Source organism: Zootoca vivipara, chromosome 16 (genome assembly GCF_963506605.1).
Source record: "Zootoca vivipara chromosome 16, rZooViv1.1, whole genome shotgun sequence".
Classification (NCBI taxonomy): Eukaryota; Metazoa; Chordata; class Lepidosauria; order Squamata; family Lacertidae; genus Zootoca; species Zootoca vivipara.
Window position 1 is genome coordinate 20,815,469 of NC_083291.1, and position 11,626 is coordinate 20,827,094.

The following is an 11,626-nucleotide window of genomic DNA, read 5'->3' on the forward strand; positions in this document are numbered from 1 at the left end:
CTCATATTTTAAGTCATCCCTACAAAATAAGCCATGGCAGGATTTTCCTGAGTTGAAGAAATATAAGACATACCCAAAAAATAAGCCGTAGTGGTGGGAGCAGGTCTGGATGGCGCCATGGAAGAGGAAGATGCCTGTAAGCGCCTGGAATCGGCTGCTGCTGCCCCTCCAAAATGTCCAGCAGCATGCACCGTGCCAAGCGCTGACCCGGCGGCGGGACGCAGCAAGAGCCGCAGCGCGCGCTGCTCCGAGCCCCGACCCGGCGGCGAGACCCGGCAAGAGCCTCAGCGCGCGCCGCGTGGAGCCCCGACCCGGCGGGACCCAGCAGCATGCCCTGCTGAAGCGCCGACAACGCGCGCAGCAGCCGCCAGTTCCGGGCCGCGACAGGAAGAGGAGGGACGCAGCGGGACGCAGCTACAATGACAAAAAACACCCGGCCGAGCCTTCATTGGCCGCCGCGGCTGCCACTCGCTGGTCCCTCCTCTTCCTGTCGCGCGCGCTGCTGGTCCCCGCCGGTCCCGCTGTTGGGTTGGCGCTTGGCGCTGGCGCTGCGGGACGCAGCAAGAGCCGCAGCGCGCGCTGCTCCGAGCCGGGATCCGGCAGCAAGAGCCGCAGCAAGAGCCGCAGCGCGCGCTGCTCCGAGCCGGGATCCGGCAGCAAGAGCCGCAGCAAGAGCCGCAGCACGCGCTGCTCCGAGCCGGGATCCGGCAAGAGCCTCAGCGCGCGCCGCGTGAAGCCCCGACCCGGCGGGACCCAGCAGCATGCCCTGCTGAAGCGCCGACAACGCGCCCAGCAGCGCAGCAGCAGCCAGTTCCGGGCGCCGGACAGGGGAGGTACCATACTGTAATTTTTTAAAAAAATAATAAGACACCCCCCGAAAATAAGCCATAGGCTTATTTTCTTGAGGAAAAAAGATTATAAGACATGACTTATAATATGAGAAACACGGTATTTTTGGAAGTCTAATGTCCTACGGGGCTTCCACGGCTTCCGATTGCAATCAGAAGCCGTGCTGTGGTTTCCGAACGTTTTGGAAGTCGAACAGTCCTCCGGAACAGATTCCGTTCGACTTCCAAGGTACGGCTGTAGTTGCAAAGGAAGTGCAGTTACAATTAACATCACTAGGTGGCGCTGATGATACTAGAGTTACATAAGACTAGACTGAGGTACAAAAAACCAAGTACAGTACAGTATTCTTTTATATTAAGCAGTCTGAGTGTGTGTCTTCTCCTTCATATGCAGCGCCCAGGGCACTGGCTCCTGGGGGCCCTGGCACTGTGTCCCTCTGGGCTAGTCCCCCTCAATGTTCAGAGGCCCCTGCTCACAGAAGATCTCCAAGCTGAGGTTGGAGGGCCAACTGTTGAGGATGTTGTAGCTCCAAGGCGGGGATCCCAAACTGTGGTCCGTGGATCACCAATGGTCTGCATGTTTCATTCGGGTGGCCCATGTCATGTCAGCATTAAATTGTATTTTTAATTGCATTTCTATTGCTGCTTTTATTTCTTACGTACTACATTTTTAATGTATTACAATATGAATTCAGCAAGCGCCAATTGTAATAAAACAGAATGCAGTCTGTAAGAAGCAATAAAACACAATGATCGTACAGCACCCAGCACACTATGTTGAAATTGCCCCAAAGGCAGGGAAACCATTGAGTGCTCCACCAAGCCACCAAGACCTCCAGCAATTTTCAAGTGGTCCATTGGTGGGAAGCTCATTGATGGGAAGACATTACCGAAAAGGCCTGTTCTCGTGTTACCACCCTCCGGGCCTCACGTAGTATAAGCAAGTGTCCCTGTTTTCCAGGGACAGTCCCGGATTTACAGAAGCCACCCCGCTCTCTGATTGGATCCTGGAATGTCCCGCTTTCCCTTAGGGCACCCCTATTTTCATCAGAGAAATGTCGGAGGGTATGGAGTTGTTGTGACCACCGAGCCAAGGGGGTAAGTAACTATACAGCCTTTACAAGACATCTGAAGACAGCCCTGTACAGTATAGGGATGTTTTTAGACGTTTAATGTTTTATTATGTTTTTATATATGTTGGAAGCTGCTCAGAGTGTCTGGGGCAACCCAGCCAGATGGGTGGGGTATAAATAAGAACATTATAACTATTATGATGGTGGAATAGGACGTCCCTATTTTCACTGGAGAAATGTTGGAGGGTATGATATTATTTATAAGAAAATATTGGTGGGGATGGGTGATTGGCTGATAGGTGTGGTAAACCTGTTGACGGCTTTTAACGACTGCAATTGGTCTTACAGGAAAAAGCAAGGGGTGAGATGGCTAAAGATAGCTTTATCATGTATAAGGAGATAAAAATCCAATGTCTTTATTCAGACCAGGTCTATCCATGGTTTTAAGTTTGGTAGTAAGTTGCAGTTCAGCAACTTCCCTTTCCAGTCTATTTCTGAAATTCTTTTGTAATAAGACAGCTACTTTGAGATCTTCTATAGAATGTCCTGGGAGATTGAAGTGTTCTCCTCCTGGTTTCTCTGCCTTGTGATTCCTGATGTCAGATTTATGTCCTTTTATCCTTCGGCGTAGGGTTTGGCCTATTTGTCCAATATAGAGAGCTGAAGGGCACTCTTGGCTTTTGATGGCATACACAATGTTAGAAGATCAGCAATTAAATCACCCTGAGATGGTATGTTGGATGTTGTTGGGGCCAGTAATGGTGTTGTCCGGGTATATGTGGCAGCAAAGTTGGCATCTGGGTTCATTGCAGGCTCTGGTACCAGTGTCCATGTTAAGTCTGGTGGTTATATTATTGTGGGTGAGGAGTTGTTTAAGATTGGGTGGCTGTCTGTAGGCAATGAAAGGTCTTCCTCCCAGAGCTTGAGAAAGAGAGCTGTCATTGTCCAGGAGAGGTTGTAGATCTCTGATGATGTGTTGTACTGTTTTAACTTGGGAGCTGTATGTGATTAGTAGTGGTGTTCTGTTATTTTCTTTTTTGGGGTCTCTCTTGCAGCACATTCTCTCTGGGTATCAGTCTGGCTCTGTTGATCTGTTGTTTAACTTCATCGGGCGGATATTTTATTTTATTTTTGGTGGAGAGAGTGTCAACACTGTAGTTGAGAGTGGAGTATTTGTATCTGCAACTTCAGGCTTCTTCAGCAGGGTGCACTCTAAACGAGGAACGTGAATGCAACAAAGAGCAATGTTCTCCGCAAAGGCATAGAAACCAAGTCAAAGGAAGGAGGATTCAGAAGGCAGCAGCGAGGCAAGATTACATGGCAACCCTGTGGCCGATTTGTGCTTTGCTTTGGCTTGCCATAGGCATTTCATGTAAGTAGAGCAGCTCTTCCCATCTGTGTTGACTATTTGCATTTGAGTTAAGCTAGCAATATGTGGCTTTGAGCGTATAACAATTGGGGGGGGGGCATTGTCGAGGCACCCAACTGAGATGGTGTAGTTTAAAAGGTGGTGCAGAAGTCTGTGGTTCATGCTCCTCGGGTCTGGGATGGCAAAATCTGTGGCCCTCCAGCGTTTGAAACATGGGAATTGGAATAAGAGTCAATTTCTACTTTCACCAGGAAATGTCTGTTGCAACAGCTCAAGATATCAGCAGTTTGTGCTGTCAATCTTGATGTTCTTGGACTCCCAGCTTCTATCACCCCGGCTGGCATGGCCAATTGTAAGAAATGATGGGGCTGTAGTCTAGAGGCACAGGTTAGCCATCCCTGCATTAGGTGACCTGCAGCAAATGACTTTGCCTCTCTCAGTCCTCGGGGATAATAGCCCAGACCTCCCTTAGAAAGTGATTCATACAGATTGCTGAGATAACGGTATGTGAACCACTTCAAATACCGTATCAGCAGTACCGTTTGGAAAGTCAACTTCACATGATGTGATTTGCTAGGGAAAGTCTTTCCTCTGCTGCATGTGTCGGTCTAAGCAAGTCAGCCTGGATAGCTCAGCTGGCTAGAGCATGGCGCTGATCATGCCAAGGTTGCAGGTTCAATCCCTGTATGGGACAGCTGCACATTCCTGCATTGCACGGGGTTGGACTAGATGATCCTCAGGGTCCCTCTACAATTCTATGATTCTATGAAGTGTGGTGATAGCATGCCAACATCACGTAACCCTTGGGGGCACTCTGTCCGGTTGTGGACACCTCATACTGACTTAGGCCAACCTGCATGGTGGAGGCATTCAAACAGCACTCCCTGCCCCCAGGGTTGCAGAACCAGGTTGGCAACTGCAGAAGATAAAGGAATGTGCACATCTGTTTTACCAATACGGATCGCATTTATTGAATCCCTCGTGGGAGGAAGAACTCGGCTAACCTCCCTATGCCTTGTGTGTGAAATGAAAGTGATTGATAACATTGATTGAATCAATCAGCATTGCTCACTTCGTTTCTCTGTGTTGGGGAAATTTCAAAACAAAGTGGAGAGAGAGACAGATGGCAGTTTCTAAAAAGGAGGAAATGCGAGATTGTGATGTTTGTGCTCATTACTTTTGCTTCTGCTATGTATATCTGGTCGAAGCAAATTTCTGAAGCAGTGTACAAATTGGCAAAACCCTCTTTTGCCTGAAAACCATAAAAACCCCAAGGTTAGGGCCGGCTCTAGGTAGACCCCCGGTGGCGCGGTGCACCAGGGCGCCGGGCCGGTAGGCAGGGCACCGCACGGCGAAGCTGCACAGAAACCATGCTGCGCCCTGCGAGGGCGGGGGCGCCGGAGCGATCTCCGCCCCTCAGCACCAGGGCGCGCAACCTGCTCGAGACTGCCCTGCCCAAGGTCCATTGAGGCCAGCATCCTAACTGGAATTTGCCTAATGAGTCGTATTTAATGGGAGCCCTCTGCAACGATTTCCACCTGTGCAATGGGGCTTTGCACCCCTGCGTCCCCTGGAATTGGCTGGGGGTGGGGTGTCACGAGAACCTCCAGAACAGCATGTGGTTGGAAGGGGGAAAGTCCCATTGCTTCCCCTATTTCCAACAGGGACCAACAAGATACTACAGGAAATTCCCAATGATGGCACACAAGCAATGAACCTCCCTGGTTGAGGAGTAGATATGCTAATCCTGAACATGGAGGGTCCATTTTATTATTATGGTTATTATAGCAATGTTATAACGGGTTGGGGTGGAGGGGAAGGTGGGCACACCCCCAGCCAACATTGACTATCATGCCACCTGGTCTATTGCCTCTCTCTAGTCCTTGGGACAATTTAGGGCATTGGGTAGGTGGTTTGTCATTCTGGGGAACTGCAGCAGTCCTTTCTTCTTTCATACAAAGTCAAGGTGTCCTGGAAAGGGGGCAGTCCTCTAAAGCAGGGTTGGGCAGACTTCAGACCTAGATGTTTTCTTACAAGAATCTCATAGTTCACCAGCAGGTGCCAAGCAAATAAACCTGCTTCCTGAATTAAGGCATACCAGAACTAGTCCTTCCACAACACAAAGATCCACTCCTAGTTACCCTCTCCCCAGCTTTGTTAATTTCAGCAGCATAATGTAGGTGCCTGGGTGCTGCTGCTATTGATACACCTACCCACATATTCCGGCGTATAAGACGACCCCCAACTTTTCCAGTTAAAATATAGAGTTTGGGATATACTCGCCGTATAAGAAATACAACCCGGCATATAAGACGACCCCTGACTTTCGAGAAGATTTTCCTGGGTTAAAAAGTATCATAGAATCATAGAGTTGGAAGAGACCACAAGGGCCATCCAGTCCAACCCCCTGCCAAGCAGGAAACACCATCAAAGCATTCTTGACATATGCCTGTCAAGCCTCTGTTTAAAGACCTCCAAAGGAGGAGACTCCACCACACTCCTTGGCAGCAAATTCCACTGCCGAACAGCTCTTACTGTCAGGAAGTTCATTGCTCCATGTCCGCTTCTCTGGAGCAGCAGAAAACAACCTTTCTCCCTCCTCTATATGACATCCTTTTATATATTTGAACATGACTATCATATCACCCCTTAACCTTCTCTTCTCCAGGCTAAACATGCCCAGCTCCCTAAGCCGTTCCTCATAAGGCATCGTTTCCAGGCCTTTGACCATTTTGGTTGCCCTCTTCTGGATAAGTAGTCTTATATGCAGGAATATACAATACGTAGAGTCTGAAAACCTTGTATCATCTACCGGATATCACCCAGCGACCCAGCAGTAGAACCCAATCTGCCTTTGCCCATCCTATATCAAGCATCAAGCAAGACCTCTCTGTATATCACACCATAGATTTATTTAGTGGGAGATATTCCAGACGGGCTTTCCTGTTTGCTGATGAGCTAAAAGCCCACAATCGTAATTGACTTTGAAGATACTGGCTGCTTGTATGAGAAAACCTACCGGTAGTTATAATGAATGGTAATAATTATGGCAACCGTCCATCCCCCCCCCCACTAATGTCAAGGGCAAAGTTCCAGTTGATTTTCCTGCTGGTAGGCTGCATTCTCTTGAGCAGAGGGCTAAAGTTTTATAATGTGCTCTGCTATAAACATTATAGTTCCGTATGCTTTTTAATTATTTGAGGGACATAAAGCATGAACTATGAATGCAGGATGGCAAGCAATTAATTGTTAAACAAAACCGGAATGGAGGATCTGTGAGCAATTAATCGTGAACAATATATTGCCATGTGAAAATGTTAATTAGTTTTTCAAACACTGGAGGAGGGTGGTGCTTTAAGTTATGTGTGGTGGTGGTGGGACGTGTAGGAATGTGTTTTCTTGGGCATGCCTCTTGCTGATGAAATGTCACTGGAAATGAAAAATCAAAGCTAGCAAGGGTTCCTTATGTGAAACATCCTACGGATATTCTCAACTACCGTGTTTCTCATATTTTAAGGCATCCCCAAAAAATAAGCCATGACAGGATTTCAAAGGGTTGGTGAAAAATAAGACATACCCCGAAAATAAGCACTATCGCAAAGCCCCGACCGAGCGAGAGGCGAAGGCGCGGGACCCAGCAGGAGCTCCCTGCCTGCTTCCCCGAGCCGTAGCGCATCGGGCGACAGAGCCGAAGATCGGTGGGCGCTCCTTGCTGGGCTTGACAAGCCCGGCAAACAGCGCCCGCTGATCTTCGGCCCTGTGCTGTGTGACGGGCGGGGTGGGGGGAAAAGCGGAGATCGTTCTCCGCTCTCCCCCCACCCCCGCCTGTCACCGAAGATCGGCGGGCGCTCCTTGCTGGGCTTGACAAGCCCGGCAAACAGCGCCCGCCGATCTTCGGCCCTGTGCTGTGTGACGGGCGGGGGTGGGGGGGAAGCGGAGATCGTTCTCCGCTCTCCCCCCACCCCCGCCTGTCACCGAAGATCGGCGGGCGCTCCTTGCTGGGCTTGACAAGCCCGGCAAACAGCGCCCGCCGATCTTCGGACCTGTGCTGTGTGACAGGCGGGGGGGGAAGCGGAGATCGTTCTCTGCTCTCCCACCACCCCCACCTGTCACCGAAGATCGGCGGGCGCTGTTTGCTGGGCTTGACAAGCCCGGCAAACAGCGCCCGCCGATCTTCGGACCTGTGCTGTGTGACAGGCGGGGGGGGGGAAGCGGAGATCGTTCTCCACTCTCCCCCCACCCCTGCCTGTCACCGAAGATCGGCGGGCGCTGTTTGCTGGGCTTGACAAGCCCGGCAAACAGCGCCCGCCGATCTTCGGACCTGTGCTGTGTGACAGGCGGGGGTGGGGGGAAGCGGAGATCGTTCTCCGCTCTCCCCCCACCCCCGCCTGTCACCGAAGATCGGCGGGCCCACCTTGCTGGGCTTGACAAGCCCGGCAAACAGCGCCCGCCGATCTTCGGCCCTGTGCTGTGTGACGGGCGGGGGTGGGGGGAAGCGGAGATCGTTCTCCGCTCTCCCCCCACCCCCGCCTGTCACCGAAGATCAGCGGGCGCTGTTTGCTGGGCTTGACAAGCCCGGCAAACAGCGCCCGCCGATCTTCGGCCCTGTGCTGTGTGACGGGCGGGGTGGGGGGAAAAGCGGAGATCGTTCTCCGCTCTCCCCCCACCCCCGCCTGTCACCGAAGATCGGCCGGCGCTGTTTGCTGGGCTTGACAAGCCCGGCAAACAGCGCCCGCCGATCTTCGGCCCTGTGCTGTGTGACGGGCGGGGTGGGGGGAAAAGCGGAGATCGTTCTCCGCTCTCCCCCCACCCCCGCCTGTCACCGAAGATCGGCGGGCGCTCCTTGCTGGGCTTGACAAGCCTGGCAAACAGCGCCCTCCGATCTTCGGACCTGTGCTGTGTGACAGGCGGGGGTGGGGAGGAAGCGGAGATCGTTCTCTGCTCTCCCCCCACCCCCGCCTGTCACCGAAGATCGGCGGGCGCTCCTTGCTGGGCTTGACAAGCCCGGGAAACAGCGCCCGCGTGCACTTTATTAAAAAATAAGACATCCCTTGAAAATAAGCCATGCCGTGTTTTTTTGAGGAAAAAATTAATATAAGACATGTCTTATAATATGAGAAACACGGTACAACTCCCATCGCCCTTGATCATTTGCCATGCCATCAGGAGCGGATGGGAGCTTCAACAATATCTGGAGAACACCACATTGGCTACCCATAACATAGACACGCAGCAATAATAAAATATTCTTAACTGTACTAAGAGTTTCCCTGCTTTCTTTTGTGGATCGTAGGTGATTCATCTCCAACCATTGTTCAGACACCAGAGTCGGTGATACAGCAGCCAAACAGCAATGTATCTCTTAATTGCAACGTAAATGGGGCACCGAACCCCAATATCTACTGGTACAGGCAAATTCTCGAAGGGCGGATTCAGCTGCTTGCCTATTCTGTTGCCGTGGGATCCTCATATGCCGAGGGCCCAGACCATATCGAAGGATCAAGACTTGAAGACACCAAGTTCTTCCTGAGCATCAAAAACCTCATGGCCAATGACACTGGGATATATTATTGTGCCTGGAGCCGACACACTGTGCAAAGTGAATATAACACCTCTACAAAAACCCTCCTCCCTGCTTGTGGCTCCGTCTGCTCCCACACCGCAGGGAAGTGGAGAAAAGGTGTCTCCTTTGGGGCCTCAAGTTCCTTCCTGTTGAAATCACAAGGGACAGGGCCCACATTAAATGCTTCCTGAAAATCGCGGCTCAGCTGAACAATGCACAACGTGACGAATTCGTGGGGTGCCTGAACACACACCCCTTCTAATTTCTGGATGCCAGAGACTGGGTTTAGCATGGTGTAATACAGACCAAACCAGTCTTCCCGTGAGTCGTCAAGCAATAAGAGACAGGGTGATGATCCATGAAGGAAGCCATCAACAAAGGACTGACTCTGCGACAGATGCAGAGGAGTGAAGCAGCACTTGGGTGAACAACACGTGAAAACAGCTGCTGCAGATATAATAATAATAATAATAATAATAATAATAATAATAATAATAATAATTTATTTATATCCTGCCCATCTGGCTGGGTTTCCCCAGGCACTCTGGGTGGCTTCCAACAAAGATTAAAAATACATTAAAACATGCATTATGTGTACAGTGGTACCTCGGGTTACAAACGCTTCAGGTTACAAATGCTTCAGGTTACAGACTCCGCTAAACCCAGAAATAGTACCTCGGGTTAAGAACTTTGCTTCAGGACGAGAACAGAAATTGTGCTCTGGCGGCTCTGCAGCAGTGGGAGGCCCCGTTAGCTAAAGTGGTGCTTCAGGTTAATAACAGTTTCAGGTTAAGAACGGACCTCCGGAACGAATTAAGTTCTTAACCAGAGGTACCACTGTATATGTGTTATGCGTTCAAAACAATATATCCGTCAAGACCCACTAGATGGCACCCTGTCCCTTTACACTATTGACAAAGGGCTGCTGGAAGTTATTTTTGTGGCCATAAACCCACCTGGAATGTCACCTCCCAAGCAGAGATGGAAAGTGATCCCTTGCAGCAACAATTTGGGATTTCTAAACAGAACACTTATGTGAGTAGCAGCTTGTATCAGCTAAGACTTTACCTGTCAGTTTAGGGAGAAGTTATAAGCTAGCTAGCTCAGCTTCAGCCTCCCACCTTTATTATCTTTCCTGCATTGGAAAAGTATTGATATCCCTCACAGGGTTGTGGTAAGGAACACCAGGGTGGTGGCTGGGAGTGGCAACCGCAACTGCGTCTTCTAAAGCATCTACATTGGCTCCCAGTACGTTTCTGAGCACAATTCAAAGGGTTGGTGCTGACCTTTAAAGCCCTAAACAGCTTTGGTCATGCATACCTAAAGAAGCGTCTCCACCCCCATCATTCAGGTTACAGGGAACCAGGCAGAGGGCCTTGTCTTAAGAGCTGTGGACTCGTAATCTGGGGAACTGGGTTCGCGTCTCTGCTCCTCCACATGCGCTTCTCTGAAGTCTCTCAGCCCCACTCACCTCACAGAGTGTTTGTTGTGGAGGAGGAAGGGATAGGAGATTGTGAGCCGCTTTGAGACTCCTTCGGGTAGTGATAAAGCAGGATATCAAATCCAAACTACTCTTCTTCTTCTTCTTCTTCTTCTTCTTCTTCTTCTTCTTCTTCTTCTTCTTCTTCTTCTTCTTCTTCTTCTTCTTCTTCTTCTTCTTCTTCTCAGTAGTTGTGCCTGCTGTGGAACACCCTCCCACCTGATGTCAAGGAAATAAACAACTATCTGGCTTTTAGAAGACATCTGAAGGAAACCCAGTACAAGGAAGATTTCAATGTTTGATGTTTTAATTTGTTGGAAGCTGCACAAAGTGGCTGGGGTAACCCAGTCAGGTGGGCAGCGTGTTATTATTTTTAATTGAACACCTTTTCTCCTACCTCCTTTATTTATTTATTTATTTAAAAAAAACACACTGCTTTTCACGTGTAAATAGATCCCAAAGAGGTTCACAATATACACATAACCTTTAAAAATAATAAATGGCAACAGCTACAACATCCAGATAGCCATATGGTTTCAACAACTGCAGCAGCAGGAACCCAAACAGAACTCAAATATGTGTCATTGGGAAATGCCAAGCTAAAAATAATGATGTTTGGGCATCAAACATTGCTGCACACTGGGAGCTCAGTTCACAGCCACAACATACATTTAAAGCACATTTCACAAAGGCTCTCCTTTGTATTAATCGCAACCATGTGTTCCCTGCCAGAGGCATCCATGTGCCCCCTTTCCTTCCTTGACATCAGTTGTGCCTGTTGTTGTGTCACTGCAGTGGCAATACCAAAAAGAAAAAAGAAATTGGGTGGGGGCACAAGAAGGGGCAAGGCACATGGAGTGGGGGGTAAACTTTGTCCCACAAATTAGATTACAATGAAATGAAAAAGCAGACCCTCCAAGTGTCCCTATTTTCCAGGGACAGTCCCAGATTTACAGAAGCCAACCCGATTTCTGATTTGATCCTGGAATTTCCCGCTTTTCCTTAAAGGTAAAGGGACACCTGACCATTAGGTCCAGTCGTAACCGACTCTGGGGTTGCGGCGCTCATATCGCATTATTGGCCGAGGGAGCCGCCATACAGCTTCCAGGTCATGTGGCCAGCATGACAAAGCCACTTCTGGCAAACCAGAGCGGCGCACGGAAATGCCATTTGCCTTCCTGCTGTAGCGATACCTATTTATCTGCTTGCACTTTGACATGCTTTCGAACTGCTAGGTTGGCAGGAGCAGGGACCGAGCAACGGGAGCTCACCCCGTTGTGGGGATTCGAACCG

General features: G+C 49.9%; 1 gene segment (V, D, J or C); it reads left to right on the top strand.

Annotated features, from left to right (window-relative positions):
• The first annotated feature begins 1,903 nt into the window (after positions 1-1,903).
• LOC132591267 (T cell receptor beta variable 30-like) lies at positions 1,904-9,944 on the top strand. The segment is given in 3 exon segments: positions 1,904-1,913; positions 3,126-3,293; positions 8,584-9,944. Coding segments are annotated over 3 exon segments (639 nt in total).
• Positions 9,945-11,626: the final 1,682 nt, after the last annotated feature.